Raw genomic sequence first — 27,793 nt, 5'->3', positions numbered from 1 at the left:
ATTCTTAAAACTTCTTCATTTGATGTTAGTCCTTTTCTAGCAGAGTGTTATATCTGGGGGATTTAAAAGTTAGTGTAAAGAATTAATGAGAATTAGAATTAGACTGAAGGTCAGAAAGCCTGAGGTGTGAAACGGGGTGGCCAATCATCTTCAGATCGAACTTGAGGATAGAACATAGAACGGTACAGCTCAGTACAGGCCCTTCAGTCCTCGATGTTGTACTGAGCTTTGTCTGAACTCAAGATCAAGCTATCCCTCTCCCTATCATTCTGGGGTGCTCCATGTGCCTATCCGATAACCGCTTGGAAATTCCTATAGTGTCCGACTCCACTATCACAGCAGGCAGTGCATTCCACACCCCAACCACTCTCTGAGTGAAGAATCTACCTCGGACATCCCTCCTATATCTCCCACCATGAGTTAAGAAATTAAAGTGTGGGATCACGGGGCAGATGGACATCTTTGGATGAGGGGAAATTAAAGTCTTTGTTTTGTTTGTATTCAGAAATGTTCTTCCAGTTGAGTTTTTGCACCCAGGTAACTGTCATCGCTGACTGCCACCTGTCTTTTGCAGTGCGCAACTGAGTCACTCGTTCAAAAGAGTCGGAGGAATGCCGAGGGGAAGATTCCACTTGTGGCTCTGCCTCAGTTGACTGGGAAGGTCCAGACCAAGTGCTTCTGTGTTGATGAGAATACAAAGACAAAGGTAAGCCTGCAGTTTTCCTGGAAATGCTGCCAGCTCTGCCTTGGGAATATTGTACCCAAACCAGGTATTGGGGTGGCATTGTGAACAATGCCAGCCTTTGGGCAATTGCAGTCTCCTCACAGCCCATACAATCACTGTCCTTCCTCAACCCAATTCTCCACTCATCAAAGCTCACCTTAATCTGACCTTTCACATTTAAACCAGCTTAATGTTGACATCAGCCCCTTAAGAATCCTGTATGTTTCAATGAGATCCCCTCTCATTCCCCTAAATTCCAGTGATGATGGAGGAAGTTCTGTCCCGGAAGGTGGCAGTGGGGACAATTCTCCAAATACTGGTCTCATTGAGTCAAACCCAAACATTATTTTAAAGCATTTCAGTGACAGTACGAGTTTATTCTTGGAATCATGTGTGAAAAGTTCTTGAACTCTTGGAGTACGAATGGATATTTAAATTTTCAACCCTGGCTGAAGGTTGAGGGTTTGAGTCCCATTCCGAAGCCTCGAGCACACGACCAGGTTAACACTTGAGTGTGGTACTGAGGGAGTGCAGCACTGTCAGAGGTGTTGTCTTTCAGATGCTACATTAAACCAAGGTTCTGTCTGCCCTCTCCAGTGGGTGCAAAATATCCCATTGCTAAAGGAAGATCCGGAGAGTTATCTGCAGGGATATAATGACTCAATCAACATCACTAAAAACACATGATCTGCTTGTTATCACATTGCTGTTTGTGGAGTCTTGCTGTGCACGGTACGGCTGCCTACATTACAGCAGTGACTACACCAGCATTGGCACGGTAGCACCTGCTTAGCACTGCTGCCTCACACCGTCAGGGACACAAGTTTGATTTCTGACTTGGGTCACTGCCTGTGTGGAGTTTGCACATTCTCCCCGTGTCTGTGTGGGTTTCCTTCGGGTGCTCCAGTTTCTAAAAGATGTGCTGGTTAGGTAGATTGGCCGTGCTAAATTCTCCCTCCGTGTATCCAAACAGGCACCAGAGTGTAGCGACTGGGGGATTTTCACAGAAACTTCACTGCAGTGTTAATATAAGCCTACTTGTGACACTAATAAATAAACTTTAAACTCTAAAAAACTCTTCAAAACTTCAAAAGTGTGTCATTGACAGTGAAGAGCTTTGGGACGTCCTGAGGTTGTAAAGACACTGTCTAAGTCTCTCATTCGCCCATTCCTTCTTTTCTTCCATTTTTCTTTCTCTCCATCTTTGTCTTCTCTTCGTAATTCCCTTCCCATGACATAAGTGGAAGTTTTTCTTCAATTCTTCCATTAGCCAGCGATGAAGAGTAAAGTTTGGACTGGCCTGGCGAGAGGTCACCCCACGAGCCTGGAAATTAGCAGCCAGTCGGTGCGTTGACATTATCACCTCTTTTCACAGCTGGAGGTACGGCATTCGAGGCTGGATCAGTGACAATTTAGGGATGGCCAGAGTGCAGATATCTCGGGGGGCTTTCGGACAGCGGTGGGCAACATGCGGCCCGGGGCCACATGTAGCCACTGGGGTTCTGAATGCGGCCCATGTTGTCCATTGCCCACTCGCAGAGTTGTCCCATTCCAGCTGTGTAGTTTTGTTCTCTACCAGTCTGACTGAAGTGATAGACAAGTGAAGCAAGAGCGAGGTGCCTGCGGATCGCTCGCTACATTGACTGTGAGAGCTGCGTGCTCCCTCTGTGCCCAAAATGTAAATATCTCTTTTGTTTTTTGACTGTTTGAATTTAATGAGAGTTCTATCAATATATAAATGATGAAGCATTTTCCATAACTCATTGTGAAATATTTACTGTGTATTAAATATGTTTAAACTTATTCACGGGGTCACAGTTAACGAACAAGCCCAATTTCGATCTTGCGGCCACGAGATGAAGGAGTGTCGCACGTGCGGCCTACTCACTAGCCTGGGTTTCTCATCTCTCCTTTTGGGCAGTGGAGAAGGAAAAGGATGGAGTCAGTGGAAAGGGCATAGACACCATTTACATGTGTGTCACAGAGATTCCTGGGAGTCCGTGTTGCTGTGGCAACCTGCACCTTCACACGTTCCGTGTTGTTTGGAGCAATGGATAGTCTTGATAGAAAATTCATTCTCTCACAAACTGACCAGGAATCTCTCCCTCTTTACTGCTGGCCATTGTTTAGAAAGGATTTACAGGTTGGTACTAACCTGTTTGATGATGTTATGAGCGCACCCTCCTTGGCCAACATTCTGGGGTAGGAATCGAACCCAGAGCCTCTGGCTCAGAGGCCTGGTCGTAACCACTCTGCCACAAGAGCTCTCTCAGTGTTTAGTTGGAGGAAATTTCTGCTCATTCAGTGCAGGAAATGGGGCGGGTAGTGTGAAAGCTCTGTGTCGGACACTGGAGAGGTGGAGAAAACCGCTGGTGAGGTCAAACTGACATACATCAGTGAGTAAGCGAAAGTTGATGTGTTTTTGGGTGATGTCAGCGAGGGGGCAGCCAGCGGATGAGAAATAGGAGGAGCTGAGGAGAGATTTTTGGGGGACACCAGAGGGAACATAGAACATAGAAAAACTACAGCACAAACAGGCCCTTCAGCCCACAAGTTGCGCCAATGATATCCCTACCTACAAAGCTGACCTATAACCCTCAATTCTATTAAGTCCCATGTACTTGTCCAGAAGTTACTTAAAAGACTCTATCGAATTTGCCTCCACCACCACTGACGGCAGCCGATTCCACTCACTCACCACCCTCTGAGTGAAAAACTTACCCCTAACATCTCCTCTGTACCTACTCCCCAGCACCTTAAACCTGTGTCCTCTCGTAGCGACCATTTCAGCCCTGGGAAATAGCCTCCGAGAATCCACCCTATCTATTCCTCTCAACGTTTTATAAACCTCTATCAGGTCGCCTCTCAACCTTCGTCTCTCCAGGGAGAAGAGTCCCAGCTCCCTCAACCTATCCTCATAAGCCTCCCAATCCAGGCAACATCCTTGTAAACCTCCTCTGCACCCTCTCAATGGCTTCCACATCCCTCCTGTAACATAGAGTGGGAAGGGAAATCATTGTAAGGAGCTCTCTGCTTCTGACTGGACAGATAAGATTGGAAAGAGACAGGTGCAGTCTCACCCTGTTGGACAACGCGGAAAATATGGTGGAGGATGATGCTGAGAACGACGAGGTGATAAAAACTTACCTTTGTCGCAGTCACGTGGGATGTCATTTGTGTCTTTAGTAAAGCCCAGTGCATTGTAGGAGGAGAGTGGAGAGCAGGATGGAGAGATAGTCTCTGTTACGATGCGGGAAACCCTTTTGAAAAGATTCAGTCATGGCGTTCCGGGAAATAAGAGCTCAGATTTAGGATATGACATGTTCAAAGACGTTGGAGAATCCTATTTTGTTCAGTCATGGGACCTGGGCGCTGCTGGCAGGGCCAGTATTTATTGCCCATTCCCAGTTGCCCGAGGACAGTTGAGAGTCAACCACATTGCTGTGACTCTGGAGTCACATGTAGGCCAGACCGGGTAAGGATGGCAGATTTCCTTCCCTAAAGGACACTAGCGAACCAGACGGGTTTTTCCGACAATCGCAATGGTCATCAGTAGCTTCGTAATTCTAGACATTTTTATTCCTGCTACGGCAGGATTTGAACTCGGGTCCCTCGGATGTTAGCTGAGTTTCTGGATTAGTGAGACAAAGTTCAGGATGTTGGGAAAACTCAGCAAATCTGAGAGAGAAACAGAGTTAATGTTTCAATTCTATCTAACGCTTCTTCACGGGAGAATATTTCATCTTTCTGTACAGGTGCTGCCAGACTCACTGAGATTTTCCCGCATCCTCCGCTTTTTTTCCCGACTCTGAGCCCGGCAGTGTTTTGGTGATTGGTGGGAGTTTGGTGATGGGACAGCTGTGTGCAAGGACAGCCGGCTGAAGCTTTGATATTAGGCGGAGGGATGATGACAGCTGATTTAAAAGAGAGAGACGACAGCTAAAGAGAGAGAAGTGGGAACAATATTGGTTAACATGGAGACCAGGAGAGAGGTTGGTCAGTGCTCTAGGGGGAGTAATGTCAAGCAGACAGGAGGCAGATCTTCACGGACACGATAAACTCAGAGAGGGCAAGGGGGAGAGATGGGAGAGAAATGAGAGAAGGGTGTGTGTTGGCAGCTAGGATAGAGGGAGCATTGGGGGATGTTTAACACAGGTAAATTTCTTTGTTAGAGGAAGGGAGTGCAGGAGCCGAGACAACTGATTAGATGGTCTACATTTTGCTGACACAGAAGTCCAAGATCTCGATTCTGGGCTCGGGTCACTTTCTGTGTGGAGTTTGCACATTCTCCTCATGTCTGAATGGGCTTCCTCCAGGTGCTCCAATTTCTTCGCACAGTCCAAAGATGTGCGGGTTGTGCGTGAGTCGCAAAAACCCAGTCTGTAGGTGCAGCAGGTGATCAGGAAGGCGAATGGGATGCTGGCCTTTATAGCGAGGGGGATAGAATATAAAAGCAGGGAGGTCTTGCTGCAGCTGTACAGGGCACTGGTGAGGCTGTAGCTGGAGTACTGTGTGCAGTTTTGGGCGCCGCACTTGCGGAAGGATATATTGGCCTTGGAGGGAGTGCAGTGAAGGTTCACTAGGCTGATACCGGAGATGAGGGGGTTGGACTATGAAGAGAGGCTGAATAGACTGGGTCTGTACGCGTTAGAGTTTAGAAGGATGAGGGGGGATCTTATAGAGACGTATAAGATAATGAAGGGGATGGATAGGGTAGAGGTAGAGAGATTCTTCTCGCTTAGAAAGGATAGCAGGACTAGAGGGCACAGCCCCAAGATAAAGGGGGGGCGGTTTAGAACGGAGCTGAGGAGGAACTTCTTCACTCAAAGGGTGGTGAATCTTTGGAATTCTCTGCCCGTTGAAGTGGTGGAGGCTACCTCGCTAAATATTTTTAAGACGCGGGTTGATGGGTTTTTGATAAGAGAGGGGATTAAGGGGAGAAAGCGGGAAAGTGGAACTGATCCACTTCAGATCAGCCATAGAACATAGAACATTACAGCGCAGAACAGGCCCTTCGGCCCACGATGTTGCGCCGACCAGTTAAAAAACAATGACCCTCTAACCTAAACCAAACCCTTTTCATCCATAAACCTATCCACGGATCTCTTAAACGCCCCCAAACTAGGCGTATTTACAACCGCAGCAGGCAGGGCATTCCAATCCCTCACCACCCTCTGGGTAAAGAACCTACCCCTGACATCCATCCTATAACTACCACCCCTTAATTTAGAGCCATGCCCCCTCGTGCTAGCTTTCTCCATCCGAGGAAAAAGGCTATCACTATCCACCCTATCTAAGCCTCTAATCATCTTATATGTTTCAATAAGATCCCCTCTTAGCCGCCTTCTTTCTAGCGAAAACAACCCCAAATCCCTCAGTCTCTCCTCGTAGGACCTCCCCTCCATACCAGGCAACATCCTGGTAAACCTCCTCTGCACCCTCTCCAAAGCCTCCACATCCTTCCTATAATGTGGGGACCAGAACTGCACACAATACTCCAAGTGCGGCCGCACCAGAGTTGTGTACAGTTGCAACATGACGCTGCGACTCCTAAATTCAATCCCCCTACCAATAAACGCCAAGACACCGTATGCCTTCTTAACAACCTTATCTACTTGACTCCCCGCCATGATCTTATTGAATGGCGGGGCAGGCTTGAAGGGCTAGATGGCCTACTCCTGCTCCTATTTCTTATGTTCTTAGGGGTTAGGTTGATTGGCCGTGCTAACATTACCCCTTAGTGTCCTGAGATGCTTAGGTTAGAGGGATTATCGGGTAAAATATGTAGGGATATGGGGAGTAGGGTGCGATTGTGGTCGGTGCAGACTCGATGGGCCAAAGGGCCTCTTTCTGGAGGGTTTCTGTGATGATTCTTCTACGATCTCCCTCAGTTGTTGGAAATGAGGGTGAAGGAGAGAGCGGGGGGAGGGGGTTTCAGAAACCGGGTGTGATGCTGGAGAGAAGCCCACTCTCATTCAAACTAACCATGGCCATCTTGCTCCATCTTGGAGTTTGAGTATTGAACACTCTCAGATTTACAGGAGAGATAATACAGAACACAACCCACCTCTAACAAGGCTTGTGTACTGGGCTGGAAGACAGATTTTAAACACCCGGCTCAGCCAGATGTGCTACAGATGTTAGCCTAGATCCCAATTAAGAAGACTCTGATTAAACGGGAAGAATTCACTCCGTTTCCAGCCGTTTTCCTGGCGGATTGCACCCATTGGCTGGATCCGAATCTCTTCGGGTCTCAGCCCAGGGTTGAAAGGTGAAAGTTCGTCCCTGGGCTGTCTGCTATTGAAATCTGGTTTATTTTTACAGCTTTCTCCTCTGATTCAGAGCTTGGCGACTTTCCATCCCGAGCCCAATGTTTTTGTCTGAAGATTCCATGTTTCTGCTGCTTACAACCAGCCCAGTGCAGTGTGGGAGGAGAGTCGGGGGGGGTTAGAGATACAGTCCGTATAGCAATGCAGAGGGGGTTAGAGATACGGTCCCTATAGCAATGCAGAGGGGGGGGGTTAGAGATATGGTCCCTATAGCAATGCAGAGGGGGGCGGTTAGAGATACAGTCCCTATAGCAATGCAGAGGGGGTTAGAGATTCGGTCCCTATAGCAATGCAGAGGGGGTTAGAGATACGGTCCCTATAGCAATGCAGAGGGGGGGGTTAGAGATACGGTCCCTATAGCAATGCAGAGGGGGTTAGAGATACGGTCCCTATAGCAATGCAGAGGGGGGGGGTTAGAGATACAGTCCCTATAGCAATGCAGAGGGGGTTAGAGATACGGTCCCTATAGTAATGCAGAGAGGGGGGGTTAGAGATACAGTCCCTATAGCAATGCAGAGGTGGGTTTAGAGATACGGTCCCTAAAGCAATGCAGGGGGGAGGTTAGAGATACAGTCCCTATAGCAATGCAGAGGGGGTTAGAGATACGATCCCTATAGCAATGCAGAGGGGGGGGTTAGCGATACGGTCCCTATAGCAATGCAGAGGGGGGGTTAGAGATATGGTCCCTATAGCAATGCAGAGGGGGTTAGAGATACGGTCCCTATAGCAATGCAGAGGGGGTTAGAGATACGGTCCCTATAGCAATGCAGAGGGGGGGTTAGAGATACGGTCCCTATGGCAATGCAGAGGGGGGGGGTTAGAGATACGGTCCCTATAGCAATGCAGAGGGGGGTTAGAGGTACGGTCCCTATAGCAATGCAGAGGGGGTTAGAGATACGGTCCCCATGGCAATGCAGAGGGGGGTTAGAGGTACGGTCCCTATAGCAATGCAGAGGGGGTTAGAGGTACGGCCCCTATAGCAATGCAGAGGGGGGTTAGAGATACGGTCCCCATGGCAATGCAGAGGGGGTTAGAGATACGGTCTCTATAGCTATGCAGAGGGGGGGTTAGAGGTACGGTCCCTATAGCAATGCAGAGGGGGGTTAGAGGTACGGTCCCTATAGCAATGCAGAGGGGGGGTTAGAGATACGGCCCCTATAGCAATGCAGAGGGGGGTTAGAGGTACGGTCCCTATAGCAATGCAGAGGGGGGTTAGAGATACGGTCCCTATAGCTATGCAGAGGGGGGGTTAGAGGTACGGTCCCTATAGCAATGCAGAGGGGGGTTAGAGGTACGGTCCCTATAGCAATGCAGAGGGGGGTTAGAGGTACGGTCCCTATGGCAATGCAGGAAGCCCAGAACATCATCCTACACACAGCAAGATGGTAATGACAAGGTATTAGTTGAGGCATAAACATTGATCTTCTTCAAATAACGCAACAAAACCTTTCATGACCACCTGAGAGATCCAACAAGGCTGGAGCTCAGAGATTTACCTCAATGATGGCACGTCCGAAAGTACACTGGAGTTTTGCCCGCGGGCAGAGTGCCCTGGAGTGTTGGCTTAGATTAAGTGCTGGCATGGACCCATACCCACAACTTTCTGATTCAGAGACAGCATCAAGTGGGTCAAAGTTGATGATGAATGACGTCAATTGCCGGTTAGACTTTGTGTTGCCTCCACAATCATCCAATTCCCCCAGAGTGTTTGACCATCTCTCTGTCAATGAGTTTGTGCTGATGGAATCCATTATTCCCGTAGACAGATTCTCGATGTAAATTTTGTGTCTGCTTGGCTTAATCACTGAGGCATTCACGACCCTGAGAGAAATCTGCCATACCCATCTCCGAAAGGGTGCCACAATAACACGGTTCCACCTCCTCTTCTCTCAGACATTTTTACACATTTGTAAAACTTGATCACTGTTTAACAACTGAAATTTGGCAATTGTTCAGTAGATAACAGAGGGTCTGTACTCGTTGGAGTTTAGAAGGCTGAGGGGGGATCTTACAGAGACGTATAAGATAATGAAGGGGATGGATAGAGTAGAGGTAGAGAGATTCTTCCTGCTTAGAAAGGATAGCAGGACTAGAGGGCACAGCCTCAAGATAAGGGGGGGTGAATTTAGATCAGAGTTGAGGAGGAACTTCTTCACTCAAAGGGTGGTGAATCTCTGGAATTCTCTGCCCGTTGAAGTGGTGGAGGCTGCCTCGCTAAATATATTTAAGTCACGGGTAGATAGGTTTCTGATAGACAGGGGAATTAAGGGAGAAAGCGGGAAAGTGGAACTGATCCACTTCAGATCAGCCATGATCTTATTGAATGGCAGGGCAGGCTCGAAGGGCTAGATGGCCTACTCCTGCTCCCATTTCTTATGTTCTTATGTTCTTCACAAAGAACTTGGGATCAATTTTTACTTTATAAGAGTATAGCCCTCGATGCTGAATTACTTGATGTCAGCTGTCTATACTACACTTTCCCCATCAAGCACTCCCAGGACAGGTACAGCACAGGGTTAGATACAGAGTAAAGCTCCCTCTACACTGTCCCCCCATCAAACACTCCCAGGACAGGTACAGCACGGGGTTAGATACAGAGTAAAGCTCCCTCTACACTGTCCCCATCAAACACTCCCAGGACAGGTACAGCACGGGGTTAGGTACAGAGTAAAGCTCCCTCTACACTGTCCCCATCAAACACTCCCAGGACAGGTACAGCACGGGGTTAGATACAGAGTAAAGCTCTCTCTACACTGTCCTCATCAAACACTCCCAGGGCAGGTACAGCACGGGGTTAGATACAGAGTAAAGCTCCCTCTACACTGTCCCCATCAAACACTCCCAGGACAGGTACAGCACGGGGTTAGATATATTTCTTTAGCACTCACTCCTCCTTGTGCACTGTTATCACCCTATGGAGTGAATGTATCTCCTCTTAGTTTTCAGATTTGAATTGTTATCACAGCTCTGAATTTCTGATTCATTTCTGAGACCCTGCGGATTAATCTGTTGGTCATCATGGATAGGTGGCAGTTACTCTGACAGTTGGAAAATATTCCAAATGGGCATATTAGCTCAGGATATAATGGCAGTGCTGAAGATGGGATTGTATTATCAAGTGTGCGTATCCTTTATAGCGAGGGGGATAGAATATAAAAGCAGGGAGGTCTTGCTGCAACTGTATAGGGTACTGGTGAGGCCGCAGCTGGAGTACTGTGTGCAGTTTTGGTCACCGCACTTGCGGAAGGATACATTGGCCTTGGAGGGAGTGCAGAGAAGGTTCACTAGGCTGATACTGGAGATGAGGGGGTTGGACTATGAAGAGAGACTAAATAGACTAGGTCTGTACTCATTGGAGTTTAGAAGGATGAGGGGGGACCTTATTGAGACGTATAAGATAATGAAGGGGATGGATAGGGTAGAGGTAGGGAGATTCTTCCCGCTTAGAAAGGATAGCAGGACTAGAGGGCACAGCCCCAAGATAAGGGGGGGGGGGGCAGTTTAGATCGGAGTTGAGGAGGAACTTCTTCACTCAAAGGGTGGTGAATCTCTGGAATTCTCTGCCCGTTGAAGTGGTGGAGGCTACCTCGCTGAATATATTTAAGTCACGGGTAGATAGGTTTCTGATAGACAAGGGGATTAAGGGTTTTGGGGAGAAAGCGGGAAAGTGGAACTGATCCACTTCAGATCAGCCATGATCTTATTGAATGGCGGGGCAGGCTCGAAGGGCTAGATGGCCTACTCCTGCTCCTATTTCTTATGTTCTTATGAGTGTGTCCGGGACCTCCCGGGTCATACCCACAGGGTCTGGCTATCAGTGTGGTATGACTGACTGTAACTTGTGCTGTGTGGGGTGTGAAATGTCCTCATCCCAGTCTCTCCGTCTGAAAAGCACATGTTAGTCTGTGCTGATTTACTCCAGTGTCTGAGTAATCACTCAAGGTTCATTCTCACTTTTCCAATAAATGGTCAAGGTTCAAAACAACCAAGACAACCTCTGCAGTTGGTGCAGGAGGGCGAGGCTTCATGAGGATGTAGGACAAGGAATGGTGGGAAAGTAGAGGGGGGGGGCAGTGCTCAGAGACATGCATAATGAAACCTCCAGGAATAGAAGGAAATAGAGTTGGTAATGTAGCCAACAATGTTGATAAGCAGGGTGGCACAGTGGTTAGCACTGCTGCCTCACAGCGTCAGGGACACGGATTCGATTCCTGGCTTGGGTCACTGTCTATGTGGAGTTTGCACATTCTCCCCATGTCTGCGTGGTTTTTCTTGCAGGTGCTCCAGTTTCCTCCCACAGTTGGAAAGATGTGCTGGTAGGTTGCATTGGCCGTGCTAAATTCTTCCTCAGTGTACCCAAACAGGCGCTGGACTGTGGCAACTACGGGATTTTCACAATGATAAATAAATTTTTTAAAAACTCTGGAATCTCTGGCTTTACCTTTCCCCTACGCTGCTGTGTTTCGAGGTCAGCTCGAGAGCTATGGTTATATGAGCGCACACAGAAGGTCTGAGCAATGTGCCATCTGTTTCTGCTGTGCTTTGGGTTTGGGTTTGGCAATTTGGTCTGTTTGACAATTCAACATCAGCTGCTTCAGAGCAGTAACAGGGTACGCTGGGAGTCACCAGCCCTCCCATTCTCAAATCGATTTCAACACTTCAACTTTTATTTTCAATATTTCTTTGGCTTTATCAGTGTGATCTTCAATGACACAGCTGGAATAGAAAGTCTGCTGAATGTTTCACAGAGTACTGTCACTCCCTGCTACCTCCCACTCACTCAGCTTTCAGTATTTAGTTACTCACAGATGTTGAACTATCCCAATCTGGCTCTCGCTCGAGCTAACAGCCCGCATGTGTGCAGCAGAACTCACTAATTCCTCTCCGCCTCTTCACTGCATCTCCATAACAGCATTGCCAGCTGCATGTCCCATAATATACCTCCGTCGATAATGATCCCACTGCTCCTCCACTTACTGGCCTCTTGCTCTTTACTGTAGTGACCGTCTCACTTTCTACTTCAGTTTCTATTTCTGCTTCTCGCTGTCCCTCATAGCTGGCCCAGTTTACTCTGTATCTAACCCTGTGCTGTACCTGTCCTGGGAGTGTTTGATGGGGGGACAGTGTAGAGGGAGCTTTACTCTGTATCTAACCCCGTGCTGTACCTGTCCTGGGAGTGTTTGATGGGGGGACAGTGTAGAGGGAGCTTTACTCTGTATCTAACCTCGTGCTGTACTTGTCCTGGGAGTGTTTGATGGGGGACAGTGTAGAGGGAGCTTTACTCTGTATCTAACCCTGTACTGTACCTGTCCTGGGAGTGTTTGATGGGTACAGTGTAGAGGGAGCTTTACTCTGTATCTAACCCTGTGCTGTACCTGTCCTGGGAGTGTTTGATGGGGGGACAGTGTAGAGGAAGCTTCACTCTGTATCTAACCCCGTGCTGTACCTGTCCTGGGAGTGCTTGATGGGGGGACAGTGTAGAGGGAGCTTTACTCTGTATCTAACCCTGTGCTGTACCTGTCCTGGGAGTGTTTGATGGGGACAGTGTAGAGGGAGCTTTACTCTGTATCTAACTCTGTGCTGTACCTGTCCTGGGAGTGTTTGATGGGGGGACAGTGTAGAGGGAGCTTTACTCTGTATCTAACCCCGTGCTGTCCCTGTCCTGGGAGTGTTTGATGGGGGGACAGTGTAGAGGGAGCTTTACTCTGTATCTAACCCCGTGCTGTACCTGTCCTGGGAGTGTTTGATGGGGACAGTGTAGAGGGAGCTTTACTCTGTATCTAACCTCGTGCTGTACCTGCCCTGGGAGTGTTTGATGGGGACAGTGTAGAGGGAGCTTTACTCTATATCTAACCCCATGCTGTACCTGTCCTGGGAGTGTTTAATGGAGGGACAGCATAGAGGGAGCTTTACTCTGTATCTAACCCCGTGCTGTACATGTCCTGGGAGTGTTTGATGGAGGGACAGTGTAGAGGAAGCTTTACTCTGTATCTAACCCCGTGCTGGACCTGTCCTGGGAGTGTTTGATGGGGGGACAGTGTAGAGAGAGCTTTACTCTGTATCTAACTTTACTCTGTATCTGGGATTGGAATGCCCTGCCTGCTGCAGTTGTAAATGCGCCTAGTTTGGGGGCGTTTAAGAGATCCGTGGATAGGTTTATGGACGAGAAGGGATTGGTTTAGGTTAGTGGGTCATTGTTTTGTAACTGGTCGGCGCAACATCGTGGGCCGAAGGGCCTGTTCTGCGCTGTAATGTTCTATGTTCTAACCCCGTGCTGTACCTGTCCTGGGAGTGTTTAATGGAGGGACAGTATAGAGGGAGCTTTACTCTGTATCTAACCCCGTGCTGTACCTGTCCTGGGAGTGTTTGATGGGGGGACAGTGTAGAGGGAGCTTTACTCTGTATCTAACCCCGTGCTGTACCTGTCCTGGGAGTGTTTGATGTGGGGACAGTGTAGAGGGAGCTTTACTCTGTATCTAACCCCGTGCTGTACCTGTCCAGGGAGTGTTTGATGGGGGACAGTGTAGAGGGAGCTTTACTCTTTATCTAACCCCGTGCTGTACCTGTCCTGGGAGTGTTTGATGGGGGGACAGTGTAGAGGGAGCTTTACTCTGTATCTAACCCTGTGCTGTACCTGTCCTGGGAGTGTTTGATGAGGACAGTGTAGAGGGAGGTTTACTCTGTATCTAACCAAGTGCTGTACCTGTCCTGTGAGTGTTTGATGGGGACAGTGTAGAGGGAGCTTTACTCTGTATCTAACCCTGTGCTGTACCTGTCCTGGGAGTGTTTGATGGGGACAGTGTAGAGGGAGCTTTACTCTGTATCTAACCCCGTGCTGTACCTGTCCTGGGAGTGTTTGATGGTGGGACAGTGTAGAGGGAGCTTTACTCTGTATCTAACCCTGTGCTGTACCTGTCCTGGGAGTGTTTGATGGGGACAGTGTAGAGGGAGCTTTACTCTGTATCTAACCCCGTGCTGTACCTGTCCTGGGAGTGTTTGATGGGGGGACAGTGTAGAGGGAGCTTTACTCTGTATCTAACCCTGTACTGTACCTGTCCTGGGAGTGTTTGATGGGTACAGTGTAGAGGGAGCTTTACTCTGTATCTAACCCTGTGCTGTACCTGTCCTGGGAGTGTTTGATGGGGGGACAGTGTAGAGGAAGCTTTACTCTGTATCTAACCCCGTGCTGTACCTGTCCTGGGAGTGTTTGATGGGGGGACAGTGTAGAGGGAGCTTTACTCTGTATCTAACCCCGTGCTGTACCTGTCCTGGGAGTGTTTGATGGGGACAGTGTAGAGGGAGCTTTACTCTGTATCTAACCTCGTGCTGTACCTGCCCTGGGAGTGTTTGATGGGGACAGTGTAGAGGGAGCTTTACTCTATATCTAACCCCATGCTGTACCTGTCCAGGGAGTGTTTGATGGGGGGACAGTGTAGAGAGAGCTTTACTCTGTATCTAACTTTACTCTGTATCTGGGATTGGAATGCCCTGCCTGCTGCAGTTGTAAATGCGCCTAGTTTGGGGGCGTTTAAGAGATCCGTGGATAGGTTTATGGACGAGAAGGGATTGGTTTAGGTTAGTGGGTCATTGTTTTGTAACTGGTCGGCGCAACATCGTGGGCCGAAGGGCCTGTTCTGCGCTGTAATGTTCTATGTTCTAACCCCGTGCTGTACCTGTCCTGGGAGTGTTTGATGGGGGGACAGTGTAGAGGGAGCTTTACTCTGTATCTAACCCCGTGCTGTACCTGTCCTGGGAGTGTTTGATGTGGGGACAGTGTAGAGGGAGCTTTACTCTGTATCTAACCCCGTGCTGTACCTGTCCTGGGAGTGTTTGATGGGGACAGTGTAGAGGGAGCTTTACTCTGTATCTAACCCCGTGCTGTACCTGTCCTGGGAGTGTTTGATGGGGGGACAGTGTAGAGGGAGCTTTACTCTGTATCTAACCCTGTGCTGTACCTGTCCTGGGAGTGTTTGATGAGGACAGTGTAGAGGGAGCTTTACTCTGTATCTAACCAAGTGCTGTACCTGTCCTGTGAGTGTTTGATGGGGACAGTGTAGAGGGAGCTTTACTCTGTATCTAACCCTGTGCTGTACCTGTCCTGGGAGTGTTTGATGGGGGGACAGTGTAGAGGGAGCTTTACTCTGTATCTAACCAAGTGCTGTACCTGTCCTGGGAGTGTTTGATGGGGGGACAGTGTAGAGGGAGCTTTACTCTGTATCTAACCCCGTGCTGTACCTGTCCTGGGAGTGTTTGATGTGGGGACAGTGTAGAGGGAGCTTTACTCTGTATCTAACCCCGTGCTGTACCTGTCCTGGGAGTGTTTGATGGGGACAGTGTAGAGGGAGCTTTACTCTGTATCTAACCCCGTGCTGTACCTGTCCTGGGAGTGTTTGATGGGGGGACAGTGTAGAGGGAGCTTTACTCTGTATCTAACCCTGTGCTGTACCTGTCCTGGGAGTGTTTGATGAGGACAGTGTAGAGGGAGCTTTACTCTGTATCTAACCAAGTGCTGTACCTGTCCTGTGAGTGTTTGATGGGGACAGTGTAGAGGGAGCTTTACTCTGTATCTAACCCTGTGCTGTATCTGTCCTGGGAGTGTTTGATGAGGACAGTGTAGAGGGAGCTTTACTCTGTATCTAACCAAGTGCTGTACCTGTCCTGTGAGTGTTTGATGGGGGGACAGTGTAGAGGGAGCTTTACTCTGTATCTAACCCCGTGCTGTACCTGTCCTGGGAGTGTTTGATGGGGGGACAGTGTAGAGGGAGCTTTACTCTGTATCTAACCCCGTGCTGTACCTGTCCTGGGAGTGTTTGATGGGGGGACAGTGTAGAGGGAGCTTTACTCTGTATCTAACCCCGTGCTGTACCTGTCCTGGGAGTGTTTGATGGGGACAGTTTTGGTCTCCTTATATGAGAAAGGATAGATTTGCTATAGAGGGAGTGGAATGACTGTTCACTAGCTGATTCCCGGGATGGCAGGATTGTCGTATTTGGAGAGATGGAGTTGACTGGGTCTGTGTTGTCTGGAATTTAGGAGAATGAGAGGGAATCTCATTGAAACATATCAAATTCAGACAGAGCTGGACAGACTGGATACAGGGATGTTGTTTCCTTTGGCTGGGGATTCTAGAACAAGGGGTCACAGTTTCAGCAAGCTTTCTCCTTCATCCACATCAATAAAGTTCAGACAGCATGTCTGTTTGTGAAATTATCTTCAGTTTAACAACAGCTGACTCCCGCCTGTCTGTTGCTGCTGAACATTGTGTAGTTTCAGCACTGGCTCCAGAAATAGTGATTATTTTTGGAGTGAGGGGCCCTGTCAGAACCCAAACAGAACTCCCTGGAAGGTTATTGCTGAGTGAATGCCAGTCAACACCCCCTTCCAAGTCTTCCCTGTGGATTGCGAGTAGACAGATAAGGTGGTAATTTATTGAATTGGATTGGTCCTGCTTTTCGTATTGGATGCACCTGGGTAATTTTTGCACATTGGCTGGTAGATGCCCATATTTTGCCCTGGGATAGTTTGGCTCGAACATAGAACGCTACAATGGACCACAATCCCACCCAGGCCCTATCCCCATATCCCTACACATATTCCTGCTAATCCCTCTATAATCTACACATCCCAGGACACTAAGGGGCAATTTTACCACGGCCAATCGACCTAACCCACACATCTTTGGACTGTGGGAGGAAACCGGAGCACCCGGAGGAAACCCACGCAGACACGAGGAGAATGTGCAAACTCCACACAGACAGTGACCCGAGCCGGGAATTGAACCCTGGAGCTGTGAAGCAGCAGTGCTAACCCACTGTGCCACCCGTAGGGACTGGGGGCACAGCAAGTCCTGGGGCACAAGTCTTCAGTATTATAGACAGAATCAAAGCCTTTGCAATATCCAGTGCCTCCAGCATTCTGAAAGAAGCCAACACATAAAAATTGTGACCATCTATTCATCTGCCTTTGTACTTTCTCCAGCCTGCTAACCCTGTCCCTAACCCTGAGCCCACGTTTCTATTCCATCGCCATTCCACTTACATCATCTTGGCATCTAAACGTAGCCTGAATCTGGAATGAGGGTAGGCTGCTCCAATATTCTAGAGTTCGCTACCAGGGTGGCACGGTAGCACAGTGGGTTAGCACTGCTGCTTCACAGCTTCAGGGTCCTGGGTTCGATTCCCGGCTCGAGTCACTGTCTGTGTGGAGTTTGCACATTCTCCTCGTGTCTGCGTGGGTTTCCTCCGGGTGCTCTGGTTTCCTCCACAGTCCAAAGATGTGCGGGTTAGGTTGATTGGCCACGCTAAGAAATTGCCCCTTAGTGTCCAGGTTAGAGGGATTAGTGGGTATAATATGTAGGGATATGGGAGTCGGGCCTGGGTGGGATTGTGCAGACTCAAAGGGCTTCTTTCTGCACTGTAGGGTTCTACGATTCAGTTTAAACCATCACTAATCATTCCACTTTACAAAAAGAAGGGAGATTTTGCAGGAAGGACACTGAGAGAAGGGATATTGGAAAGGATCAGTCTATCTGAAACTTCTAAAGGTTCTCAATGAGATGAGCTCACTGCAGCTGGATTAATAAGAATGCAGAGAGATGGGGAACGTGCAGAGATAGAGAGCTTGTCACTGAGGTAGGTCTGTGATCCAGCTCCCCTTCCTGTGTGACTGGGTATAGAATCAGAGCAGCCTTACCTCTGACCCACACTCACTGCGTTCCAATACTCTTCTTGCACCCAGTGGTGCACTGAGACAGACTTTAAGATTTAAAGTTTATTTATTAGTATCACAAGTAGGCTTTCATTAACACTGCAAAGTTACTGTGAAAACCCCCTAGTCGCCACAATTCCAGCACCTGTTTGCGTGCACTGAGGGAGAATTGTGCATGGCTAATGCTCCGAACCAGCACGTCTTTCATACTGTGGGAGGAAACCGGAGCACCCGGAGGAAACCCACACAGACATGAGGAGGATGTGCGCACTCCATACAGACAGTCGGGAATTGAACCTGTGTCCCTGGTGCTGTGAGGCAGCAGCGCTAACCACCGTGTCATCTATCTGCATAGCTAGCAATTTCCAGAACCTGTCACTGGCTGACCAGGAATCTGTGTTACTCTCACTGCGAGCCACTTGTGTGTCTGGAAGGATTTCGCAGGTTGACACTCAACCTGTTTGGCCGCGTTGTGAACGCACCTTCCTTGGCCATCAACTTCTGGGGTGGGGCTCGAACCTGGAACTTCTGGCTCAGAGGCAGGGATGCTACCCAGTACACCACAAGAGCCCAGACACACATTGTGAGAGTGCAAGAACAAAGAACAGTACAGCACAGGAAACAGGCCCTTCAGCCCTCCAAGCCTGCGCCGCTCATTGGCCCAACTAGACCATTCGTTCGTATCCCTCCATTCCCATGTGACTATCCAGGTAAGTCTTAAACGATCCCAGCGTGTCTGCCTCCACCACCCTACTTGGCAGTGCATTCCAGGCCCCCACCACCCTCTGTGTAAAAAACGTCCCTGTGTACAACCCAGCCTCAGTCTCCTCTCTCCTTCTCACTCCAGACATCATGTCCTACCTCTCCAGCTCGTAGATCCCGGACAGATCTGGCTCCTGTTGATTGTAATTTATTATTGTCTCCTGAATGGATGCTTGATAGATCTCCTTGTTCATCCTATTGACTTGCTGCCGTTTTCTACACTCTTTTAAAGCCAGCCAGGCTTTGCCTGCCTCTGGCTTGTAAAGCCACAAGATTTTAGAATTCCTCCCATTGGTTGATGGGGTGGGGCAGCATCGTTGGAGGGGGCAATATTAATATTCTAAACCAAGAGATGAATGAGGCTCCAAAAAATACAAACCTTGAAGAACTGCTTTTCACACACAGCTATTGGCACATTGCTGCCGTAATGTGTGATGTTGAGACAGAATTTTATTCAGTATCCACATTTCAAAACTACTTCCTCTTCTCTTTCCATGACAAGGATCTCCAGTTCTGATTTCCTGACCAGAAACATGTGTCTGGTAGGTGTAGACTTGTCTCTGGTGGAGATTGGGTTGTTAGAAAGCTCGCTGTTGAGGCTGGTACACTGCGTGTCAAAGCTGGTACATTCGGTGTTGAAGCTGGTACAATGGGTGTCGAGGCTGGCACATTCGGTGTCAAGGCTGGTACACCGGGTGTCAAGGCTGGTACATTTGGTGTTGAAGCTGGTACGATGGGTGTCAAGGCCAGTAAGCTGAGTGTTGAGGTTGGGAGACTTAGTGTCGAGACCAGCAGACTGGGTACATCAGTGTCGAGGCTGGTACATTGAGTATGAGGCTGGTACACTGGGTGTCGAGGTTGGTACACTCGATGTCGAGGCTGGTACACTGGGTGTCGATGCTGGTACACTGGGTGTCGAGGTTGGTACACTCAGTGTCGAGGTTGGTACACTCGATGTCGAGGCTGGTACACTGGGTGTCGAGGTTGGTACACTCGGTGTCGAGGTTGGTACACTCGATGTCGAGGCTGGTACACTGGGTGTCGAGGTTGGTACACTCGGTGTCGAGGTTGGTACACTGGGTGTCGAGGTTGGTACACTCGATGTCGAGGCTGGTACACTGGGTGTCGAGGTTGGTACACTTGGTGTCAAGGCTGGTACACTGGGTGTCGAGGTTGGTACACTTGGTGTCAAGGCTGGTACACTGGGTGTTGAGGCTGGTACAATGGGTGTCGAGGGCGGTGCACTGGGTGTCGAGGGCGGTGCATTGTGTGTCGACGCTGGTACACTGGGTGTCGAGGCTGGTACCCTGGGTGTCGAAGCTGGTACACTGGGTGTCGAGGCTGGCACCCTGGGTGTCGAGGCTGGTACACTGGGTGTCAAGGCTGGCACCCTGGGTGTCGAGGCTGGTACACTGGGTGTCAAGGCTGGCACCCTGGGTGTCGAGGCTGGTACACAGGGTGTCGAGGCTGGTACACTCGGTGTCGAGGCTGGTACGCTGGGTGTCGAGGCTGGTTCATTGTGTGTTGACGCTGGTACACATACAAAGACACACTTCAGAGCCCGGTACATGAGGTCTGGCCTCCAGTGGAGATTCCTTGAAACGATGTGTCAGATTGAGATGTTGCCCTCAGAGTAGAACAATGAGCGGGTGATGCCAGTGTGTGAAGCTGGGTTTAGTCTATCAGTGGGTTTGCACAATGAATCCAGGAGCTTCATTGACACCTGCTCTTTGTATCTCTGTCTCTTACAGTGTGCATCGTGTCTCCAGATGGAAGGTGGGCTGAATGTGAGTACTGTTTGTGAGCTGTACTCTCGTTGCTGGGGGCAGTACGGGTCCAGCACTGTGTGGATATGCCGCCTTGATATTCCAGCAATCTCAGGCTTATCCTGGCATTGGCATCACTGTGGCAAGGGCTTTAAGATTAGCTTTGCAACAAGGATAAACTGGGAATGTTACTCTGATGTGGAGATGCTGGCGTTGGACTGGGGTAAACACAGTAAGAAGTCTCACAACAGCAGGTTAAAGTCCAACAGGTTTATTTGGTAGCACAAGCCGCTAGCACTGCCCCTTCATCAGGTGAGTATTTGTGAACAGAACTCCCGCTCACCTGAAGAAGAGGCAGTGCTTGTGGATTTTGCTACCAAATAAACCTGTTGGACTTCAACCTGATGTTGTGACACTTCTTAACTGTGTTACTCTGACCATGGGGCTGAGTCAGTGATAACTCTGCCTATGATTGAGATCCATACTGTATCTCGCTGGTTGACATTGCACTCTGCTTGTTAGAATTATAGAATTCTACAGTGCAGAAAGAGGCCATTTGGCCCATCGAGTCTGAGTCAATCCCACCCAGGCCCCATCCCCATTCCCCTACATAGTTACCCACTAATCCCCCTAACCTCTGCATCCCGGGACACTAAGGGGCAATTTTGAATGGCCAATTAACCTAACCCGCACATCTTTGGACTGTGGGAGGAAACCGGAGCACCCAGAGGAAACCCACGCAGACACAGGGAGAATGTGCAAATTCCACACAGACAGTGACCCGAGCCGGGATATAAATCATCCTCCAGTCTCTTCTCTGTATTCCTTACAGTCATTGTCAGCACCTGGTTACTGCTGCTTGCTGCTATTGGGTTCATGTCCTGTGCCTCAGTGACACTGTCACATTACACCATGATAAGTTGGCCATGCACATTGGTTACATTGCTTACGGTGACATAGATCCCAGTAAACCAACTGAGTGACCAGTCTGTGCTCCGTTTCCTCACACTGTCTCTGAACTCGAAGCAGAATTGAGTTAAAGACAAGGTCATCTCTCTGGTTAGCGACCCAGTGCTGACACTGAGTGTGTTGGGTCAGTAACGTTCAACGTGATTGGCCCAAGATCCTGTTACCATGGATTGTCCATCAGAGTTCCAAATACCGCACACTGTGATTGGCTGTGGGCATAGACCACACTCAGCACAAGTTAATTTGACGCACATTGGTTCAATGTTTCACTTGTTTGTTTGATTGTATGCTTCATATAAACTAATGCCACATGTCTAATCCGCACTGTTAACACGGCCATCTCCATGGTGGCCCGCATTACTTTCAACCATCCTTGCTGATTGGCTGCGTCTGCTTTGGAATGTCGATGTGTCCGTCTCATGGAAATTATCTTTCCCATAATCTCCCAATCCCTCCAAAGCCACTGGCAATCTGAACGGCACACCCATCCCACTGCCGGGAACTCAAGGCGGGTGCCCACTTCTGGAATTAAAAATCCACTGATGACCATTGTCGATTGTCGGAAAAACCCATCTGGTTCATTAATGTCCTTTAGGGAAGGAAATCTGCTGTCCTTACCTGGTCTGGCCTACATGTGACTCCAGAGCAATGTGGCTGACTCTTAACTGCCCTCTGAAATGGCCGAGGAAGAGTCTCAGTTTGAGGGCAGTTAGGGATGGGCAACAAATGCTGGCCCAGCCAATGATCCCATGAAAGAATAGAAAAACAAGGATAGGAAGATCCCACCCATGGGCTCTACTCCTGACCCTCTGGAGCAGCACTCCATCGGCCTTTCTGCTTATATTCTGGATCAGTTCTTGATTTTTAAATGGTTCACAAACTTGGACTCTGAATTTTTGTTGGAGTGCCATTGTTTCTAGATTTTCCCCCTTTAGTAAATGGCCTGCCCTATCCTCCCTGCTAACCTTCCACAGACTTACCAGTGTAATGTTCATGTTAACACTCCGCTGCAATATCCCTGTTGCTCCCCTTGTTGATTTCTAATGCTTCTCTCCCTGATATACTTGGCGGTTCTGTCTGGATCCGAATATCCTGCAGAAAGGAGCTGTCCCTGGCTGGTTTATGCTTCAGTGGGCAGTAATGCTAAGGATCTCCACGATAGCCGCACTTTGATAATGTAGGGAATGCTCAGGAACGTGGGGGCAGGACCAAATTCCATTTGGATTCAAGCTCTCCTAATGGTCCTGTGGATCAAGGAAGCACAGTGCTGAGGTTTAACCCTATTGAATCAGTCGACCCGAACCAGGTTGGAGGACACAGCCAGCCTCAAAGAGTTGAGATCATGGGAGGAAAATCAGCCTGGTTTGACTCCACATTGCTGTGGCTCTAGAGTCACATGTAGGCCAGATTGGGTAAGGACGGCAGATTTCCATCACTAAAGGACATTAGTGAACCAGTTGGGTTTTTCAGAGGGCAGTTAAGAGTCAGCCACATTGCTCTGGAGTCACATGTAGGCCAGACCAGATAAGGACGGCAGATTTCCTTCCCTAAAGGAGTGAACCAGATGGATTTTTCCGACAATTGACAATGGTCATCAGTGGATTTTTAATTCCAGAATTGGGCCCCTGCCTTGAGTTCCCGGAAGTGGGATGGGTGTGCCGTTCAGATTGCCAGTGGTTTGGAGGGATTGGGAGATTATGGGAAAGATAATTTCCATGAGATGGACACATCGACATTCCAAAGCAGACATAGCCAGTCAACAAGGATGGTTAAAAGCAATGTGGGCCACCATGGAGATGGCCATGTTGACAGTGCAGATTAGACATGCGGCATTAGTTTATTTGAAGCATACAATCAAATAAACAAGTGAAACATTGAACCAATGTGCGTCAAATTAACTTCTGCTGAGCGTGGTATATGCCCACAGCCAATCACAGTGTGCAGTGTATTTGGAACTCCACTGGGCAATCTATGGTAACAGGATCTTGGGCCAATTATGTTGAATGTTCCTGACCCGACACACTCAGTTTCACAATCCAGTGCGGGTTCCTGTTGGGTAAAGTGGGATTGTATTCAGCTGTAACACCTACTTGGTTGAAGAAACTGCAAACTCAGAACCTAGCGATGAGTGTGCCAGGTAGCGGAGAGCTGGGGGAGTTAGAGCAAAACTGAAAACTGACCAAATATTGTTTTCTAAAATAGAAGTAATTCTGGTCTTTTCCATCGATCTCTTACAGGAAGCCAGTGGAATTGACAGACACAAGGTAATTAATTAACAGAAATCAGTGTGATCCTCACCTCAGGCACTTACACGAAAGGATTCGAACACACATGAGGCAGTGATGGTGTACATTGTAAACTGTAAAATGCTTCAAAGGAGAAGAATATAAAGGAGATTATTCAGTGACCAGTATTAAACCAGCGTCAGACATTGGACACAATCATACCTCATTGCCAAAGACAGCTTCATATTTCATAGTCTAACAGGAAGTAAACTGTATATTTACCAATGAATTTTCCAAAGCTCATTAAGGAATTGTGTCAGCAGATTGATGAAATGTTCCAGGCTCTTTCTTATTAAAATAGGGTGAGGGAAAGAAACCAGGTGACTGCAGGACTGTCACTGTAGTGTTCGTTCTGTACTGGAGGAGGGACAGTATAGATGGAGCTTTACTCTGTATCGAACCCCGTGCTGCACCTGTCCTGGGAGTGTTTGATGGGGGGACAGTGTAGAGGGAGCTTTACTCTGTATCTAACCCCGTGCTGCACCTGTCCTGGGAGTGTTTGATGGGGACAGTGTAGAGGGAGCTTTACTCTGTATCTAACCCCGTGCTGTACCTGTCCTGGGAGTGTTTGATGGGGGCAGTGTAGAGGGAGCTTTTCTCTCTATCTAACCCCGTGCTGTACCTGTCCTGGGAGTGTTTGATGGGGACAGTGTAGAGGGAGCTTTACTCTGTATCTAACCCCGTGCTGTACCTGTCCTGGGAGTGTTTGATGGGGACAGTGTAGAGGGAGCTTTACTCTGTATCTAACCCCGTGCTGTACCTGCCCTGGGAGTGTTTGATGGGGACAGTGTAGCGGGAGCTTTACTCTGTATCTAACCCCGTGCTGTACCTGTCCTGGGGGTGTTTGATGGGGACAGTGTAGAGGGAGCTTTACTCTGTATCTAACCCCGTGCTGTACCTGTCCTGGGAGTGTTTGATGGGGACAGTGTAGAGGGAGCTTTACTCTGTATCTAACCCCGTGCTGTACCTGCCCTGGGAGTGTTTGATGGGGACAGTGTAGCGGGAGCTTTACTCTGTATCTAACCCCATGCTGTACCTGTCCTGGGAGTGTTTGATGGGGGACAGTGTAGAGGGAGCTTTACTCTGTATCTAACCCCGTGCTGTACCTGTCCTGGGAGTGTTTGATGGGGACAGTGTAGAGAGAGCTTTACTCTGTATCTAACCCCATGCTGTACCTGTCCTGGGAGTGTTTGATGGGGACAGTGTAGAGGGAGCTTTACTCTGTATCGAACCCCGTGCTGTACCTGTCCTGGGAGCGTTTGATGGGGGGACAGTGTAGAGGGAACTTTACTCTGTATCTAACCCCGTGCTGTACCTGTCCTGGGAGTGTTTGATGGGGACAGTGTAGAGGGAGCTTTACTCTGTATCTAATCCCGTGCTGTACCTGTCCTGGGAGTGTTTGATGGGGGTCAGTGTAGAGGGAGCTTTACTCTGTATCTAATCCTGTGCTGTACCTGTCCTGGGAGTGTTTGATGGGGGACAGTGTAGAGGGAGCTTTACTCTGTATCTAACCCCGTGCTGTACCTGTCCTGGGAATGTTTGATGGGGGGACAGTGTAGAGGGAGCTTTACTCTGTATCTAACCCCGTGCTGTACCTGTCCTGGGAGTGTTTGATGGGGACAGTGTAGAGGGAGCTTTACTTTGTATCTAACCCCGTGCTGTACCTGTCCTGGGAATGTTTGATGGGGGGACAGTGTAGAGGGAGCTTTACTCTGTATCTAACCCCGTGCTGTACCTGTCCTGGGAGTGTTTGATGAGGGACAGTGTAGAGGGAGCTTTACTCTGTATCTAACCCCGTGCTGTACCTGTCCTGGGAATGTTTGATGGGGACAGTGTAGAGGGAGCTTTACTCTGTATCAAGCCCCGTGCTGTACCTGTCCTGGGAGTGTTTGATGGGGACAGTGTAGAGGGAGCTTTACTCTGTATCTAACCCTGTGCTGTACCTGTCCTGGGAGTGTTTGATGGGGACAGTGTAGAGGGAGCTTTACTCTGTATCTAACCCCGTGCTGTACCTGTCCTGGGAGTGTTTGATGGGGACAGTGTAGAGGGAGCTTTACTCTGTATCTAACCCTGTGTTGTACCTGTCCTGGGAGTGTTTGATGGGGACAGTGTAGAGGGAGCTTTACTCTGTATCTAACCCCGTGCTGTACCTGTCCTGGGAGTGTTTGATGGGGACAGTGTAGAGGGAGCTTTACTCTGTATCTAACCCCGTGCTGTACCTGTCCTGATTGATGGGGACAGTGTAGAGGGAACAATATCAGTCTGTGTGCAGCTGGCCAGTTTGCCCTGATGTGGTAATGGGTTTAATAGATGATCTGAATCCTACAATCTGCTAATATGGTGAAAGATCCTCCTTTATTGTTCATCTGTAAGCAACCTGAAATCAGTTTGTTCTATCAGAGGAAGATTGGTGTTTGGCAGCATTTGTAATGCTGCTGTTGTGAGTTATGTTGGACAGCTGTGACACAGGGTTATTGGATGGAGATATCTGATGTGGTACAGGACTATCTATACGCTGAATCTTCCTAGCCTTCTGCGCAGTTTAATTCTCTGTGCCATTAACAAATAAAGCGTTTTTAGTTTCTGCAAATGAGTGCCCTGCTGAGTCTCAGCAATGGCAGACTCCCAGGCTGGTATTTCTGTCTGGATTCAAAGCCTGTGAGGAAGGGAACAGCTCAAATCATTCCCAGTCCTTCATGAATCAGGCATGGTGTGATATCTCCACTGGGGCCAGCGCAGTCTGTATGAAGGAGCACCACTTTCTGACTGGACTGACCAATCGTGTGGGTCTCATGGTGTCTCGCTGACCCTTCCCCCAGTAATCCCTCTGGACAGAATGAATCTCTCACTTCCTGTTTCTCTCGAAGGGGAGTTGTATCACCCACTTCCCGCTGCCTTGTCTCAGCTCAGCTGGCTGCCCAGAGATCAGGTTTTGAGTGCGGGATCTTGCTATTCTTTCAGCATGTGGTCTGTACATTGATATGATCTTGTGCGTCTGGCTGTACGTGATTGTCGAGCGATGTTCATTCATCCATTGACGTAGCGTCTGCATGCTCTCCCCAATGTACCATGCTTCGGGATATCCTTTCCTGCAGCGTATCAGGTAGACAACATTGGCCGAGTTACAGGAGTATGTACCGTGTACCTGGTGTCCTCACCTGAGATGATATTATCCACGTCGATGATCAGACATGTGGTTGCTGTGGCAGGGTTGTGTGGTGTCGTGGTCACTGTTCTCCTGAAGACTGGGTAGTTTGCTGCGGACAATGGTCTGTTTGAGGTTGCGCGGTTGTTTGAAGGCAAGAAGTGGGGGTGTGGGGATGGCCTTGGCGAGATGTTCGTCTTCATCAATGACACGTTGAAGACTCCGGAGAAGATGTCATGGCTTCTCCGCTCCGGGGAAGTACTGGATGACGAAGTCCGCCGCATCCTGTGTTTGTCTTCTGAGGAGGTCAGTGCGGTTTTTCGCTGTGGCGCATCGGAACTGTCAATCGATGAGTAGAGCGCCATATCCTGTTCTTATGAGGGCATCTTTCATCTTGCGTGCTGCTGCCTTGTACGGATACAACAAAGACTGTCTTCATTGCCTTTTTGTCTTCATTTCCTCCTCTCGTTCTGACCTCAGCAACATCTGCAGTGCAGAATTCAAGTATTTGTTTCAAATATTCTTAACTTTGTGTTCATCAAAATCCAAACAAATGCTCTGTTTGCTGTGGAGGAGCGACGTGAGCGACACATTGGCCCCCTGCTCCTTCCCAGGCCTCATGACAGGCCTGACTCCAATTAACTGCCTCCTTTTACAAACCGAATGCAGATTATCCGCAAATCGAGGGATTTGTGTTATAACGGCGCACTTTACAGAGCCATGTTCGTGTCAAGCAGCAGCGTAATGACAGGGCACCTTGTAGCAAAGGAGATGAATTCCTAATCTACACAGTTTTGGTTGCGTTGGAGGGGGGGATTTGGGGGAATCCAGCCAGCGTTCAATGTGGTAACCATTAAAGAAAGTGACTGAGAGCCAACTACAGCAAGTTCTCTCCTCCAGGCGGTACATTCCTCAAGCAGAGTGGGTCCAGACTGAATCCCTTTCTTGTGGGAGAGCGAGACAGGCACCATGGCTAAACTTGGGGGGCAGGAACCTGGTCACTGGATGCCAACCAAATTAGGTTTCAGATACTCGGATACTAGCAGTCTGTCTCGGGGAGTGTCAGAGGAACTCGCAGTCCGGTATAAGCACAAGGCAAAGACTCC

At 48.9% G+C, this 27,793-nt stretch overlaps 1 protein-coding gene across 1 annotated transcript in view; it reads left to right on the top strand.

The window, feature by feature from the left end:
* The window catches only part of LOC145357701 (collagen alpha-1(XVI) chain-like), a 124,716-nt gene that overhangs the window by 38,617 nt on the left and 58,306 nt on the right, over positions 1-27,793 (top strand). The window contains exon 6 of the mRNA XM_080211127.1: positions 575-706. Within this exon, the coding sequence (XP_080067253.1) occupies positions 575-706 (132 nt within the window). The remainder of the gene's footprint in view (positions 1-574; positions 707-27,793) is intronic.

Source organism: Carcharhinus amblyrhynchos, chromosome 24, assembly GCF_965287045.1.
Source record: "Carcharhinus amblyrhynchos chromosome 24, sCarAmb.v2.hapA, whole genome shotgun sequence".
NCBI lineage: Eukaryota > Metazoa > Chordata > Chondrichthyes > Carcharhiniformes > Carcharhinidae > Carcharhinus > Carcharhinus amblyrhynchos.
Note: the sequence above shows the minus strand (reverse complement) of the source record. Positions and strands in the feature narration are given on the sequence as shown.